This window comes from Branchiostoma belcheri, unplaced genomic scaffold (assembly GCF_001625305.1).
Source record: "Branchiostoma belcheri isolate BF01 breed outbred unplaced genomic scaffold, Haploidv18h27 scaffold32, whole genome shotgun sequence".
NCBI lineage: Eukaryota > Metazoa > Chordata > Leptocardii > Amphioxiformes > Branchiostomatidae > Branchiostoma > Branchiostoma belcheri.
In genome coordinates, this window is record NW_017803932.1 from 858,670 (window position 1) to 875,904 (window position 17,235).

Here is a 17,235-nt window from a genome sequence, read left to right on the forward strand (position 1 = left end):
AAGATTTAGAAGCCTAAGAAGTTGTGCATATTTTCCCTACAGGCCGTTGCAAGCGGAACGTTTAGGAGCGACCCCTTGCAGTCAAAATACATATTGCAGCTTGAATTTGACGTCACCAGGCCTAGGTAGCAACACTTTGATTGGTCTCATTCAATGGTCATCAATAATCCATCATGATGACTGATAGTCCGCATGTCTGGTTGTAGCACCCAAACATGTAGTAAGTACAATAATGAGAAAAAGTATTAAATGTCACATAATTAGTCTCAACTTTAGTTTCTCCACGTGCACCTCTCTGAAAACGTGGTGTAAAATTGTGTGGGTTGGTGGGGGGTTGCTATTTTGAGTGAACGTCGATGAATCGTTCTCTTTCTCAGTGACCCCACATGTCTATTCAGACCTGGGTATCAGACTATAACCATCCTCTCATGCTAGTCTCGCCACTTGTCTATGTCAAGCAACGACCCTGGCCTACTGGCCTGCATTCTGTCTTTCTCGCTACATTGGTGCTGGCCAACCATCACCAGCCAATCATGTTGCCACCTACCTGTTAGTCATAGTTTCAGATCCAAGTTCATCTATTGAGCATCTTGAGTAAAAAATATGTGTCTTCTCAGATTTCATCCAGTTTATTATAAATGTGACATTACAGAAAGAAATACAGTGCTTTCCACCTACATGTAGACATTACTAGTTTCTTTATCATGACTGTACCAAAGATAACATCTTGAATCTTACACAATTGTCGCATGTGCATCCATATCTTACTTTGAACATAGGTACAAGTCAAAATGAAAGGGTTATACATAGATGAAGATACCGGTACATGTATTTGCCTGTAAAATGACTAAAACTCTGGACTTAATCACATTAATTAATATTTTCTTCTAAGGATATCTTGTCTTCAGAAATCATTGAAAAACATGATCTATCAAGAAACATTGTCATTTTCTCGGTCTAGACACTGATTTTGTAACTGTCTGAGATACCTCTACTTACAAAAACATGTACAAATGTTGCTAACACATCTTTTTAAGGGGAGCAGAAAAAAGATCATAACTGGTCCCCTATACACAAGCTGTGATATCAACAGTGAATAGGATTTATGCAGAAACTGTCTGGAATTTCACAGTATGTGTACAATCCCCCAGTATGTATATTTTACTCCTGTGTCATGACTCTCTGGATCTGTTCATATCCTGCTCTGACTAAGTACTGGAAACTGGAGTTGTCCTTGAGACCTCCCAGTTCTTCTGAAGACAGGAGCATGTCTACATCAGGCAGGTACTCCTGTAGGTCCACACCTGTAGGAAGTGTCAAAATGTAATGGGTGTACCACACATTATGCATAATGTTTTACAATGCTTGCATGCATCTCTATTAGGCCACACCAATTTAGTTGTTACTACTGATTCTTTGGTTGTAGAATATTTGCCAAAAATTAATGGAGGAGGCAACACTGTGTGACAGACTATTATTTTCTTGCATGAATTAATCCATACAACAAAATTTTAACTCAAAAAGTGGAACTTATTACAAAGGACTTTTTACATTGGAAAACCTGTGTAAACTTAATATAGAAAACAAAACATATGCAACATCTTGTAACTACATGTAGTTAGAAAGCCTACCATTTTTGAAGGCCAGCTCCACAGTTTTGAAGAACACTGTGTGACTACAGGCAGACAGGGGCTCATCTGTGGAAATACTCGACCAGCTGAAAGAGAGAGAAACATTTAGTATTTATTCAGGTCAAGCAAAAACATAACCAAGTCAATATGAATACCAGCAAACACTATACATTGTAATACTACCGGTATGATATCTGATATGTGTTCTTTTGAATTGCAAGAACCATTTCTTCATTCCTTTTGCCACCAATCATGTGTGTATGGAAATGTGAAACTGTGTTTACTTATACCCCTCCTTCTGTATGAGAATGTGCTGCTATGTTTACTTACTCATCCTTCAGTAGGGCTCTACCCCAGATGTGAAGCTTTAAACCTTCATAAGCTGGATCATCCTGATAGTAAAATAAGGAAATTCATGATTCAACATTTAACAAACTACACCAGAATTAATGCCACAAAACAATTTCATAACTATCAAGAACAATAAGGACATTTGCATTACTCACAATGTTCAAACTCTAAGAATCTGAAATTACTACATCTGCATAGGAAACTACAATGTACGTGCTACAAATGCACATGTACCTCATCAATATACTGCATCAAATCCAAGGCCTTGTTGAAGTCATGTTCATTGGCTCTGTCATTTTCTGGTCCAACATACAACTGTAAAATGTGTCCACATATATATGTTAATGTGATGCCATGCACACACACACACAAACACAGTCATATCTTAAAGATGGTAGCCAGGGCCAATTCTATGACTGGTTTTATCAAAAGAACAGTCGGGTTCAACTCTAGCACTGATGTTCGCAAGGCACTGTACACCACATTGGTGAGAAGCATCTTAGAATACTGCTCACCTTTGTGGTCTCCTCAGTCCCGCAAACTCATGTCCCTTGTAGAGGGGGTGCAACGGCGGGCGACTAAATTCATTCTAGGAGCCCACTCGAACACCCTGACCTACAAGGAACGTCTCTCCACCCTTGGTCTGTTGCCTCTTGCGCTCAGGCGTGAAGTTTGCGACGTCATGGTGTTTATTAAGTCTAAACCAATTGTTCACAAGTATGTATCCTTCCCTTCCAGACCCTCTAGATACCTCCGATCGCACATGCTTACCCCCATTAGAGTAAGGACATCAGCCTTCAGCTCTTCTTACATACCAAGGCTGGTCACCATCTGGAATCAGCTGAGTCCTGTCCTCCGTAATATTGGGGTTCAAGCCTCTGAAATGTCCAACATCTTGACATTCAAGCGATCGCTTGTGAGTGCCACGTTTATGAGATTTGACACCCAGTTCAATATCGACGTTCCCTGCTCCTGGTCCACATCTTGTGGGTGTGCCTCATGCACTGCTTTAAGGCCGCATTAGTATCATAATTAGCTTTTTAATCTGTACATAATGACATTTGATAATTTTTGTACATAATCAATTCTCTGTATAACTTTTACCGAATTGTATATTTCATGTCTACTGATTTTTGATGTCTTATGTCTAATGTTTATTGTTTGACTTGGTTCCGTATTGTTTTGTATTATCATTTCAGGTTTGGGAGGACAACTTGTAAAGGCGTTGATACACCTGTTTTGTCCTCCCTTCCACTTGTTTTTTGCATGTGGTGAATTCAAATAAAGAAATAAAGAAGAAATAAAGAAATATGAAACATAATTAAGAAAATCAGAAAGATGGGGAAATGAATGAAACAAGTTTCCATACCTGTATAAGATCATGTGGAGCTAGTACAGGCATGTTGTCTGCATCCAAACCTTTGTTCTAGAAAGACAAGATCAATGGTTTAGGTCAGAAAAAAAAAGAGACTATATCACACTCACAGATCTCGTTGCATGATGTGAAAAACTGTGAGGGTGAGAGTCATTTCCATGGTAGTCTACACAGAAATAGGCACAATACACATGCCCTCCTACACATTTGTCTGTAATAAGGACTACTACTAGTCTAGTATTGCAATAACTAACTGTACACTATGCAGGATACAGAAGCACTGTTACTAGTTATGATATTGCACAAACACAATAACAAAACAGTCACCCTGCTGGACCCCAGGACAACAATCAACCCTATTTTGTCAGGATGATACAATGACTATAATCTTAAATATCAATGTGAGGTACAAATCAAGTTTGCTTTAATCTTTACACATTCCACCTGCAGATACACCTGCTCACCTGCAGCACCTCTGCAGGCAGGTTCTCCTGGAAGAACAGCAGCTGCAGCTCATTGTTGATTCCTGAAAGAAAAAAAAAACAGAAAGATGCTTCTAACACACTCTGAATACCATAGAACAGCTAAGAACAAAATCATATCATGACAGATAGAGGCAACACTACAATAATTGTTGTCTAGTAATATCAACTTAAAACAATACAAACCATTGGCAAACTATATCTTCATTAAAAATACCCTAAAGATTGTAAGGCATTAGATTACGTACAATACATATGTAAATAGTTTATGTATTTCAGAGACCGGTGCTTACCCCCGACTTGCTGTTGTATCAAGTCCTGTGGTTGGTCAGATGCCAGAGCTGCCAGTTTGCTGATGCTCAGCAAAGTCTGTAGAAGACATAGTACTGATTGTCATGTGCTTAAAATAATCACTGACTGTGTATTAGCAGTGGATAAACAAAATGCAAATGTCAACATGCGTTGCACTGAAAATGTCAACAGAAATGGTTCTTAACCTTTTTTCTAGCAGCATATTTGGTCTCCTTTGCTGCCAATGTCTTCAGAGTTGAATGTGCCTGTAAGCAAAATACATTTTCTAGATGCAGGAAACACATACATGAACATGATATACTCTTCATGATAAGATCTGACTGGACATCATAAAATGTGGCAGTTTAAAATTCTGTTATCCACATTTCATATGTAGTCCTGTCCTTGGTGCTGAACTGCCTTCAGATTGTGTTTCTATCTCATACCAGGTACAATTCATACATGTACTATGAGATGGCACTCAAAATATCCTACTCCAGGATGTGAATGAAATTTACACTGGCCCTGTCCTTGGTGCTGAACAATATTTACATTGGCTATGTGTCACACTGATACTTTACATGGCTTTTATGTTGACACTGTCCCAGCTTTTCACAATCTTGACATGCTGTTTGTACTGAACTACAATAACTTTGATGTACACATACTCATACAAAAAGATTTGACAGCAAATGACATACACACTGCCCTGTCCTTGGTGCTAAGAATCATTCACATTGAATGTACTGCACATAATTAGTTGCTCATGTACAATATTTTATATTTCGATATCAAATTTTGTATCAAATCTCTAATTTATAAGTTTGTGGACTGACCTTGTCCCACTTGCTGGTGTTGATGTCATGTAGCCAGCTCAAGTGCTCATGGGAAGCTAGGAACTGGGCCAGCTCGGCATTCTGGGAAGACGGTTGGGACAACAGCTTCCCACGCTTTCCTAATGAGGCGATGTGAAATGGTTATAACAAAATGGGTATAAAAACATATCAATCGGATGGAAAGTATGAATGGATAGGTGGGTAAATAGACTAATGAGTTTAATAGAAGTTAATCTGACAGTATTTCCACATAATACCATTATAAGGATACTTCTAAATCAGCTCACCTGTATCCATGTACCACTTGAACAGAAAGTCAGAGAATCCCTGCAAATAGAAGTTGTAAATGTATATTGGTCTTAGAGAAATATCTAACAAAGCAAAAAAAAATTTGGAAAATCTTTAAAACTTTAGTTGTAGATGGTTTCAAAACAACTGCAAAACTGGTGTCTTTTGTTATGAAGTTATCTTCCAGAAAGAAACAAAACGTTTTTGTTATGAAGTTATCTTCCAGAAAGAAACAAAACGAAATCTACTAAAACAGCTTACCTTGTCAGCAAACTGCACCATGTACCTCTCCAGCCTCTCCTGGTTGTCTGTGTCCTCACACAGCTGCACCAGCACACTGAAGTCACAGTACTTCTCAGCCAGCGAGGCTGCTCGCTCGTGCTGGCCTGCCTCAACTGTGGAAAAACATTCATGTGAAAAATAAATCATGTTGGTATTGACTGTGTTCCAAACTCCATAACAATTTCGCATTCAGTGCTTGAGAGATCTCTAGTATTGACACTTTAAATATGTAGGTGTGCATTATACTGGGGGATGTTGCATTATGCAGGAGATGTGGAGGATATACTGTACATGAATGTAACTTAAAAGGATTATGTTAGTAGACATCGTGCCTCATGTTGTGAAAACTCCAGAGCTCAATCTAATTCCTAGTCACGAATCAAACAGAATACATGACAACTGTTAAACCATTACTATTGTCTCACCTCAAACAGTAGACAGTATAGACTACTAGTAGTTAACTTACTTAAAGTGCTGGAGAAAGAAAAGATATTGAGGAAAACTTCCGTCCTTCCCCTCCATACCTAGAGGTCTGATGAAAGCTGCCCTGTCTGCCTCATACTTCTCCTTGATGTCCATGTAGTGTAGGTCTCCCTGCCCGTCCCCCAGGGACTCCAGCTGACAGATGTACCCATCCAGCAGCAGGTCTGTCAGCTCCAGCAGCTGCTGGTAGAACGTCCCTCTGGTCTGGACGTCTGCAGCCTCCAGCAGGCCCTGTTCAACTGTAACCTCATGCTGGAACAGGTCAAACATTCATGGCTTGAACTACTTTTTTCTCCAGTGCTGGTAACATTCAGCATTACCAGACAAATCTTACATCCAGTGACAGTTTCTATGCCTTTAGTCAGTCATCAACAAATTGAAATGTTAAAAGTATATGTGTCGATGAAGGTTAGACATCCAGGTAATACAATACGCCAAAAAGCAGTTACTCAAGCAACTGGATATGATTTTGGAAGTATTAAAAGTATATGTATCACAAGAGTGTGTTGACTCACCTGTTTCTTGATGAGAGATCGCACTCCTTTTGATCCTGAAGAAGCTGAAGGTGTTGAAAATATTACCAAAAGTTTTACAAAAGCACAAAAAGATGGCCAACTTTTAAAAACGACAATTTAAATAGGTACACATGGACCATACATTGTATAACATATACATTGAAAAGATCAGCACCTGAAAATGTAATTTGAATCTTCACCTGTCCATGGAATGTACTCTGGTTCCTTGACTCCAGTGTCCACATGGGCCTGGTAAACAAGGTTCTTAGACTGACGAAGTTTCCTGGCTGCCTGCAGCATAGCCTAGAAACAGACAGGAATATTTATGTACATGTTGTATGATGGTTAACATTTAAATCATGTCATGTACTCCCTTGGCATAAATATTACACAGGGCAATAGATATCATTCTCTTACTTCATCATTTTGCTCTGTGTCAAAAAAAGTAAAGCCCTTATTTACTACTTTTATTAGCCTACACAGTCCACTTTTACTACACATCTACATGTACAGATATAGGTGTTGAGTTAAGGTTGTCCTTACCTGCATGATAGTGTTGATGTTAGCCATGAGGTTGACCATGTCTCTGGCAGACATGTCTCCAGCCATGGCTTCTTCCTCGTACTCAACTAGTGCCTCTAGAATATCCTGGATCCGAGAAACCTAGGAAAAGTAATGACAACAATGCCAAAAACTGTGATCATCATAAATCAGACTACTTTATTGCGTGTAGTGAATAATATAGATTGAAAGGAACGACAGAACAATATGAAGAAGAATTTTCTGTAATCTTTCAAGTATGATCATTATCATGATGGTTTTAAGAGGTTTAAAACCCAAGCTGACCTCTCTGTAGAAGACATCTTGTGGGGTGAGTCCAGAAGGTGGAACAGCCTGTCCCCTCTGTTGTAAGACTCTCTTGATGGCAGCGTCTACAAGACTCGGATACCTAGGCATCGAGGGAGTTGTCAAATTTGCAACAAATGGCATGTACTTGTAGCAGGATTCCATGAAGCCTTTTACCTTTAAGCTAATTTGAAATACATAAAATTTTGTACTTAGGGCAACAAACAAAATTCAGCTCTAACAAGCAATAGACATCTTCCCTCCATGAACGAGGTTGGTGTTGTGTACAAACAAACCACCCCATTAGCAAGGCCGGCAGGTCAATGACCAGACCAAAGAAATATATAGCCTGTCAAACAGTACACTATGGTCAAACACAGACCACACTACTATAAAATAGGGGTAATAATGTAGAAATCCTTTTAAATTAAGCAATACAAATATACGACAACCTGCTAATGCACTCTAAAACACAAAGAGACTCAACAACTACCCACATACCAAAAATTATACCAAACCATCCACCAGATTTTCCAAACATTCAACACAAAAAGACCAAAGTTAAACATTTTGTAAATATCAAACGCAAACAGCTAGGAAACCCAAATTTAAACCACTAAACCATAATAATAACAACTACATGTTACCTTAATATCGTACAAACAGTCCATAACGCGCCAACAATAGAATAAAAAAATTAAACTGCAGTACCAAGGTCAATCACCAGGGGCTCAAAGTCAACCTACACAATCTCCAAGGCCCCATCCATCAATCTGCCAAATATCATACAGTTCCTTTTCACCGATCTTCAGATATCAGACCAAAACATGAAACGGACCAAAAACAATACCCCCATTACATGGAGGGTAATGAATAGTCTGTCTACGCCAACTACACCATGCCTTACAATCAGACAATGAAACAAGAAAACAAGAACAGATGTTAAGACTGAGAATTTTACACTCTACAGGAATGCCTTACTGCGAGTGTTGGTTCCTGAGAGTGATGGCAGCCTGCAGTTTCTCAGCATGTTCACACAGGAGGAGTCGTGTAGGCATGAAGGAGTCCCTCACCATCACTGAGGTTAGCTACAACAGAGAGGGACATAGAAATTTGTCTTGTTTCACTGAAGATTACCTACATGTAACCTGATTGAGTGTACTACTACCTACCTTTAAATAATATACACAGAAAGATCCTCTTTACGGATTATTATATTCTATCTTTTCTATCTTGCACTTTAGGTTTTCCACACTCCAGAATAAAGGCAAACTTCCGTAATTCAGTGAAACTTACAAAGTCTTGTGGACTAGTCATATGATAGTTTCTCATACTTGTCACAGTATGAAAGGATAACGAAAATTGACTGCATGGTATAAAGAAAATTCAATATGCTGGTGACTGATTTTTTCCCTTTGCCTTTCCTTGATTTTCACCGTCATAGTCAGACTTCCAATTTTTTTTTTTTCAGAGAGTAAAGAATTCTGTTTGTACCCGGTCCCAGATGCCCACAGTGTTGAGGAAGGTGACCAGGTAGTCGTGGGCCTTCTGTTTGTCTTCTAACTGGTGCAGCAGGATCAGGGAGCTGGAGGAGGAGCCAGCATCTGTACACACAAAATAACTGTCAATCATACAGGCTGGAGGAGGAGCCTGTGTCTGTATACTCAAAACAACTGTCAGTCACCCTAACTGGAGGAGGAGCCACCATCTGTACATACAAAACAACTGTCAATCATACTAGCCGGAGGAGGAGCCAACATATGTAGTACTACAAATGTACCTGAAAACAAACAATTCTCAATCATACTAGCTGGAGGAGGAGCCAACATATGTACATACAAATGAACACCAGTAACTGTTACTGTCAATCACACTAGATAGAGGATGAGCGAGCAACTGGACATGAAAACATATAATACTGAGATATATGAGACTGAAACTTCACAAAAATGAATAGAACAAAAAATTGCCTAGTACCCTTACCATGAGGAACAGACTCCGCCCATCTGGGATCAGAGGCAGGGTAGTCGTCAATCAACTCCTGACTCAGCAGGGCCACAAGTCTGTCCAGTCTGGAGCCTGGCTCCGTGGGGAGGGCATCCTCTGGTGGGAACAGCTCATCCACTATGGCCTGGGCTTGGACCTCATTCCTCCTGCAATACCAGTTTAAGGTAATAGGTGGCGCGGCTGATTGATGCATTCTCTTTAATAGCTACATGTTAGGATGGTGAGGACAGCTAGCTTTAAGATTGCTACCTCTATAACACGATTTTTAGTACAGGAACTCAATGTGAATGATATATTTTTGTTCAAACAATTAAGATCTATGACTATCAACAAGCAGCCCAAGCACTACTGCTTGGAAGTGTATATCAAAATCCAAATGGAGCTCAAAGAATGGTACACATCTTTGACATTATTGTTACCACAGACACTAATGATGACGACAGAAAGTGTTGACTTGCCTGCAGTAGTGTAAGAAGGCACCCTTAAGTCGTGCGGCCTGGTCTTCACTCATACTCAACTCCTCTACCTTCGTCTCCATGTCTCCTCCTAGCACAGACTGGAGAGGGAAGTCCTCATTTAACACTCAAGTACAAAAGTGTATTTCTGGAATTTTAAGGCAGTTATAATTCTAGATAACTTTTCCTTTCAATCTTTATTCCTATTAGAGGTAAGAGATTGTTTGTGTAGGTGTACACAACCCGTACAAGACGTAGACAAAGATGTTTGTACCTAAACAAAGAGTACAGGTGTCACAGAAATATTGTACAAAAATGTTCCTACTTACCTCAGGCCTTGAGGATGGTTCAACTGCCAAGGAGTCATCCATACTGAGAAAAAAAATATTGATTGTAAACATAGATTACTGAATCCCTTTACCATTACTGGACATTTTAGGTTTTATTGTAAATCATCAAAAGTGAACCTCTACGTACTAGCCCTGACTTTGGCATAAACATAAGACAATAGTGGTCTATGTCAGTCACAGTGTACTCTGAATAATGAGCACATCATTTAGTATTTATCAGCTCCATTTCTGGCAGAAAATGAAGAGAGCTCGACCAAATGGGAGGGGCCTGGAATGTAACTTAATCCTCTTTTTTAGGTAAAGAACAAGAAAGTCCTTTGCATGGTAGTTATTTTTTTACCTTGGTTGTACATCCACCATGCTGACCATGACAATGCCACTGATGTTGGAGAACAGCAATGCTTGTCCATCACAGCAACCTAAGGAAACAAGTCCAAACACCACAAAGCAACATGAATTGAAAAATATATAGTGTACTTTCATAAGTCAGTAATTTCCTAGTAAGGGAAAAGTCCAAAATACCATTTGAATTTTGCCTTATTTCTCTCTCGGTCTTTCAGAGTAACCATAAGGAAAATTGAACATGGAGAAATACCTGGATAAAAGCTCCACCTCTGAGGCATTGCCAAAAAAAGGGTACCCACCTGCTCCCAGAATGCGATCCCCAGGAGACTGGAACTCCACCTTGTCCTGAGGCTGGGGGAAGCCTGACACTATAAAACAATAAGAATGTGCAAAGTGTAATTTGCTACATATCATAAATCTTGAAATGTCAAACAACAGGTAGTAGTCAGGTACACAATGTATAAAGGCTCCATTTGGGTTACTTACCTGTTGCAAAGACCACCAGGTTGTTTGTATAGATGTAAGCACTTTTGCCACGCACACCTGGCACTAGAAGATGGTAGTTCAGGGCAGCTTCTTGATCTTGTGGCTAGATAGAAAGAATACACATTTTCATATACTCAAAAAGGGAGAGGTAAGAGGACTAAACAACATGTGTATTTCAATTCCAAACAGTCTGAACATGAATCCTATTGTGGACTAAGTTCCTTTGCATGGACAGAGAATTCTTAGTAAACATACAAGAAAATGTTTCACCTGATATTTGACAGAGTAGTTTACCAAGGAGAAGCTGCTTAACCTGGATGGAGCTGAGGCACCAGTTGTAGGCAGGGTAGCTGTGAAAAGCACATGTACATTTTGTACTCAAAACTTGTGTGTAGTGATTTTTCCATTCAGACACTATCAGCTACATGTAGTTGTAACAAAACTTTTCAGACTTGGAAATAAAATTAAATAATACACAGTCTGAAAACAAAGTCAGACTTGTTGCTTTAAACTATATTTAACACAGTTTAAGATCCTATTCCATGTAAGTCATTAAAAAAGCACATGGTCATACCAAGAACAAAGTACATCTGTGCAGGTGTTGCCTCAGGATCTGATACACTTGCCAAGATCACTGTGCCATCCCTGAAGGAAAAGACAGAAAAATGGTGAGCCAAGAATCGCTGTTTCAGTATAGGTTGAAATTCACATCATATCATGGCTCCACCAGCTGAGGTGATGCCAAAAATTTGTGGGCATGCACGAGTTTGAAAATACATTTGTGCACACGAACAGGAAAATATTAGAGTGTAAAACTTCTCATTGAAAATGACTATACTGACCTTGTCAGCTGCATGTCCAGAATCCACAGCTGAACACGGTTAGCTACATCAGCAACATCTGGTGACGAGCCCTGGAAATTACATGCACCTTCATAAGGCTATTGGTTACTGTACTGGTAATAGGGCACTATTTCAAAATTACTCTCTCTCCATCTCCCTCATTTGCCAGTATGTACATCACTGACAACGACTATTCCAAAGGTCAAAACTAATATGAGGACAAGGTTCTAATAAGTTTGGAAATAATGTGTTTCGTAGTATGTATATTTCTAATTTTTAGTATACAGTTGAATAAAATTGTGTTCACTTACCCAGATGGCTTGAATTGCATTGTTCCTCAGCATCTCACCAAGCTCACATTCAAACAAGACCTGAAAGGCAAATCAAGATCAATTGCATGGTGTACCAGGCTTACCAAGGAAACTGTACATAATTTCTTGGCAGTACATGCATAATGTCTAACAAAACAAGATGGTAGTACATAATACCTTGTCTGGTCCTGTGTCGGATATTTCCCACTTCTGGAGTGAGTTTCCTGTCAGGATGTACAGGGACCTAAAAGAGGCACAAAAAAAATCAAAACAACATTCATTACTCTGGAAAAAGCTACAAAATTTATTACAGTTATGACATAGTTTGGATGATGCATCTTTTGAATTTTCAAGTCATTTATAGGTAAATCACCTTGTGTCCTCGCCTGTTTCTTGCCCAGACAGAACTCTTGATATCTAAAAATGGAAAAAAAACAAGTTTAAAGAATCAATCAATTTGACATCAAAAAGGTAGTAAAACTAAAACTTTTAGCAAAAGACTTATCTTTGCAGTGCATGCATGACACCTAGCAGAAGACAGTAGAAGTGCAGTACAGATGCTATGCTATACTTACTGTAGTGCCTCCAGTGGCTTCTGCAGGCTGGGCTCCAAAGGCAAACAGTGAGGAAACCCTCCTCCCTATCCCAGCAAACATACCTCGTGGTACCTGCAGTATCCTGCTGTTTACTGTGGTCTGAAAAAATATTAATTAGAACACTTCTCTGTAATTCTAAGTCTTGGTGTACAAACAGTATAGACATAACAAGATCCTACAGACTATGTGTGTTACATTATAATTACATTAGTTGATTGTCCAATCAAGTAAAAAAGAACTGTAAAATCTGTGACACTCACCTGTCCTGCCACTGATGCTGGTGTTAACAGCAGGAGCTGCCCAGACACTGTGGCAAGGACATATCCTTGAGGCTGAAGAGAACCAAAGCAAAAAAATGGGTAAGAAAAGTGCATGTTGTGGCAGTCATACATATAACGTTACATACACATTGATGTATCTGTCAAAATAGGCAATTCGTTTAAGGAAACAGGTCAAGACAGCATTCAATGTAATTACATATCCTACATGTAAGTGATTCAATGTTCAGCAGCCAAGCCTGCTAAAGACTACAGTAAAGACAGTTGAAAATTCCATGAGTTGACTTATACTTGTGTTGAAACAAAGATTTACATGACAGAAGTTTGATACTAGGCTGCATTGTTGATACAAACTGTTGCATTGTTGATACTCTTATAGAAAGGCCTCACCTGACATGATGTAAGACAGAGACACTCCTCCCCGTTCACCTCAGCACTGATCTCCACACACGAGCCCTCGTGGGCCAGACTGGGCCAGTAACGGACGATCCCCTCCGGCGAGGCCACCATGACAGACACGGCGTGGCCATCACCGCTGGGCTGGACACTGACCAGGTCTGCACTGTGGGACAGGTCACTCGGTGGGAGGGACAGTTCCTTACACAACGCAGACTGAAATACAACATTACAAATCATTAGGGACAGTGCACTAATGATCCTTTCGTGACAGGACACTGGTACCATATTTCAACTGTAACTTACTAACAAATACTAGTATCAAATGTACGAGTACATATTCAAGTACATGTAACATTACCTTTGTGATCCCTTGTTTGAACCGCCATATGAAGAGTTTCCTGTCACAAACCAGCCAGGCCCACCCATTCTCACCCAGGTGAACACTCAGTTCTGTATCTCCTGTTAGGATAGAAACAACACCATACAGTCAGAATCATCATTCAATCCAATCATCATCAATCATTGAATTCAATCATTGAATTCAATAATCATCCTTCAATTACAGTCTCTAAGAATAATTTTAAGTACTAGTATGTAACTGTTATGATCTAATGAAAGAAATTAACAACTTTTAAGATGATAACATGTCGAATATGTTTTATATTACTAGTATTATATTATTCAATTAATCATTCATCCAAATGCAATGAGTAAATAAATAGCTGTATACTGACGGTCAGCCAGTGTGAGAGCCTCAGTGACCAGGACAGGTAGAGATGACCCATAACTCTGCACCACATGGCCTGTAGTCTCCTCTATAATGGATGAGGCATTCAGGCTACGGTTCTGGGCTGGGCTTCTGAAGAAATGACAGCAAAACATACAAACAAATTGTTACCACAATATTAGAGAAGTGTCATTACAGATGTAGGAATTAGGGGTTATGCAGGGGCAACAGGGGAGACACATGTTATGTACTGTGTCCAGTTTATTTATATATAATTTGTTTCGGAACAAAAAGCTACTGCATGCAACAACCACATTTGTCACCATCAGCAGTTGAGTCAAAACATAAGTCAAGCAGCAATTAGCTTGAATGGAAATCAGAGTTACCAGTGTTGATACGCTTCAAATTATCCATGACATAATATTTTTTGGCAACACTGGGGCAAAATCATGAAGGAGGAACTTGGGGAGGGCGAAATAATTTATAGCAACATGTGCTTCATTCGCGAACTGTATCTTCGATTACACTGACTCACCTGCCCACGAAAGGAGATCTCTTGCCCGGAGTGAAGATCCCGACACTTCTCCTGCCCGAAGGGGTGTTTCTGGTCACCCTCCCGGCCGTGAAGGGGGAGAATTTGGGCCGAGTCGCCTGGCTTCTCGGTGTGAACATTTTACTTTTCTGGCACAGTCAAATTCGGCGGGATGGTCCACACCGCATGGAAACGTGAATCTTCAACAAAGTATTCAATAGCATTCATACAAACTGAAATAGACGTGTTTAGACTAGCTTTTAAAAATAGTTAATATTGACGTATATTTCTTATTAAAGTTTTCTTTTTATTATAAACAGACAAATAAAAGAGGATTTCTACATTTTGATACCATCTGGCCGATTACACTAAAAGATGGGGGTTTCTTTTATCGTTAAAGTAACAAGAAAATATCATTTATGAAGCATATATAAATTTTTATTTGTTATATTCTTTATCCATAAAAGTATTGATTTTTCATTCACTAATGACAATTCTAGTACTTTATTACATGATGAAATACTACCCCAACCCTCCAACTGCAATGTATTCTACCAGGTCAAAGGTTACAAAAGTGGTGCTGCGCGCACATTTCCTGCTGCTGCGTTTTTGTTCCTCAAAATCAAATTCAAGCATGAACTCCCACGATATCGGTAAGTATATTATTATACGGTAATATAGTTTCTACATTTATCTAACCATATCTAACCAAGATTGTGTAGTTTGAAACAGAAACATTTTCTTTTACATAAGACCATGGAGGTACCTCCATGCTAAGACCCAGGCCTGTGCCCATGTGCCCATGACTTGTAGTACTGTATGGTTGTTCCATGTTTTCTTTCGTTTTGGACTTACATAATCTACTAAATGCACTTCAGACAGAAAATATAGCACTTTTAGGTTTTTACCACTTTTAGTTATTCTAAAGCTAGCTACAGCTGTACAGGCATACACATAGTGTTAGTGTTCAACTTCCTGTATGCGTTGAACTTCATTATAATAGATATGATAGAATTGCTAATTTGTTAGCAGCTGTTGGGGAAGGCTAAAACCGCCATGTTTTCCTATCTGCCCTTTCCTGTGTGAAACCATCTCCTCCCACCATCTGCTTGGAGATTACATACTATGATACATGCCATGACCTATATTTATTTTGACATTTTTGGCCATTGGTTGTAAACAGATTGAGAAAGCAGGCATGGACCTGTGATTTGGTCAGGCACACTGGGTCACCCCAAAAATGGGGTCACCCTGAAATATTCTTCACAGTAAGTGTGTTGGGTTCTTGAATGTGTAGGAGTTTGACAGCTGAAGTTTCCACATACATACATAGCACTAAAATAGTCCCTTCTTACATATTAATATGTTTTATATGTTTTGCACTGTCAGACCCAGATGATTATGATTGGCAGCCGCCATCAGAGGCTGACTTGAAGGTGATTGAGGCACGTCGGGAGCGGAATGACCAGATCAGCAAACGGATGGGAGACTACCTACTGAAGGGGTGGAAGATGCTGGGTACTAACTGTGAGGAGTGTGGGGTGAGCAGTACTGAGTACTGTATTCAGATGTCGGAATGCTACATAAAATACTTATTATTGGATCTGGATGAGTGAAGATCAAATACACATCAACTGTGGCACAGTCATATGTTTAAAATAATGTACATTAATACATCTGTATTTACTTACCATATTTCTTCCCTGTATAGTGTATTCTGCTGAGGGACAAGCAGGGAGCTGACTACTGTGTGGCCTGTAATGAACTTGAATCTGATCATGACAAGGATAATCCAGGTGAGGATGGCATGGTTCTATGTGTACATCTACATGTATTCTCTAATATATATGGTTGAGTGTCATCTCCCCCCTTAAGGTTTAAATGATAGCCAACGTATATAGTGTTATACAGTACATGTACTTAGATTCTTTGTGACTGGTGATTAAGTCTATATGAAAATAATTTTTGTTGCTTAACCTCTGCCCAGTCTATGCTTTACCAAACTTTTTTTTCTAATTAGAAAAAAATGGGATCATTTTTTTCTTATGTAGCACAATTTGTCACTATGTTAAAACAAATTTCGTGGAATCCTTGTTGATCCAGCTGTAAGTGAAGTAGCAGCTCGAGGCCTGCATCGAGAGGCCCAGTACGCCACAGCAGCCAAGGACCTGGCCTCCTCGGGACAGGAGCCTGTCATCAACCACGTGGCCTCACCGCCCAGGAACGTCAGCCAACAGGAAGACACCGTACCCAGGAACAGACTCACGTCAGTTAATCCGATAGCTGTTGTGTCCAGTGCGCCACAACAGGTCAGCTCGGCCAGTCAGAGCCACGTGTACTCACCAGCAGACGAGTGGGGAGAAACAACAGAAGTAGCAGGCATGTCAGTAGACGCTGTCCAGAAGAAACTGTTGTGGGCAACTGAAGAGTTAGGGAAGACTTCATCGATAGAGAATAGCATTCAACTCTGCATGTTGATAAAGGCTTGTGCAGAAGCAATTGGTAGCATTGAAAAAGTGTAGAAAAG

At 39.6% G+C, this 17,235-nt stretch overlaps 2 protein-coding genes across 2 annotated transcripts; one reads left to right on the forward strand and one right to left on the reverse strand.

Moving 5' to 3' along the window:
- Positions 1-636: 636 nt before the first annotated feature.
- On the reverse strand, positions 637-14,912 carry LOC109474948 (nuclear pore complex protein Nup133-like). Its single transcript, XM_019775446.1, has 36 exons — positions 14,712-14,912; positions 14,184-14,308; positions 13,808-13,908; positions 13,441-13,662; positions 13,033-13,104; positions 12,752-12,871; positions 12,550-12,593; positions 12,354-12,420; positions 12,177-12,236; positions 11,866-11,936; positions 11,598-11,668; positions 11,294-11,373; positions 11,024-11,126; positions 10,837-10,905; positions 10,533-10,611; positions 10,172-10,214; positions 9,846-9,943; positions 9,364-9,533; positions 8,875-8,984; positions 8,362-8,468; positions 7,381-7,483; positions 7,078-7,197; positions 6,735-6,837; positions 6,535-6,578; positions 6,061-6,271; positions 5,516-5,649; positions 5,254-5,293; positions 4,967-5,085; positions 4,337-4,396; positions 4,133-4,208; positions 3,822-3,883; positions 3,352-3,408; positions 2,217-2,297; positions 1,962-2,023; positions 1,632-1,717; positions 637-1,304 (listed from the first exon to the last, which is right to left on the reverse strand). Exons 1-36 carry the CDS (start codon positions 14,846-14,848, stop codon positions 1,162-1,164), a joined length of 3,450 nt encoding a protein of 1,149 aa, XP_019631005.1. The 5' UTR covers positions 14,849-14,912; the 3' UTR covers positions 637-1,161.
- Positions 14,913-15,272: 360 nt separating this feature from the next.
- On the forward strand, positions 15,273-17,230 carry LOC109474936 (Sjoegren syndrome/scleroderma autoantigen 1 homolog). The gene is made up of 4 exons (XM_019775432.1): positions 15,273-15,361; positions 16,098-16,249; positions 16,420-16,504; positions 16,812-17,230. Exons 1-4 carry the CDS (start codon positions 15,343-15,345, stop codon positions 17,228-17,230), a joined length of 675 nt encoding a protein of 224 aa, XP_019630991.1. The 5' UTR covers positions 15,273-15,342.
- The last annotated feature ends 5 nt before the right edge of the window (positions 17,231-17,235 follow it).

Coding starts and splice junctions, on each gene's coding strand:
- LOC109474948 (XM_019775446.1), bottom strand. CDS start 14,848: ATGTTCACACCGAGAAGCCAGGCGACTCGGCCCAAATTCTCCCCCTTC. Junction 13,105..13,440: donor TCTGTCTTACATCATGTCAG/GTGAGGCCTTTC, acceptor GGTTCTCTTCAG/CCTCAAGGATATGTCCTTGC. Junction 5,086..5,253: donor CAAGTGGTACATGGATACAG/GTGAGCTGATTT, acceptor TCGCCTCATTAG/GAAAGCGTGGGAAGCTGTTG.
- LOC109474936 (XM_019775432.1), top strand. Junction 16,250..16,419: donor CTAACTGTGAGGAGTGTGGG/GTGAGCAGTACT, acceptor TTCCCTGTATAG/TGTATTCTGCTGAGGGACAA. Junction 16,505..16,811: donor TCATGACAAGGATAATCCAG/GTGAGGATGGCA, acceptor TTGTTGATCCAG/CTGTAAGTGAAGTAGCAGCT.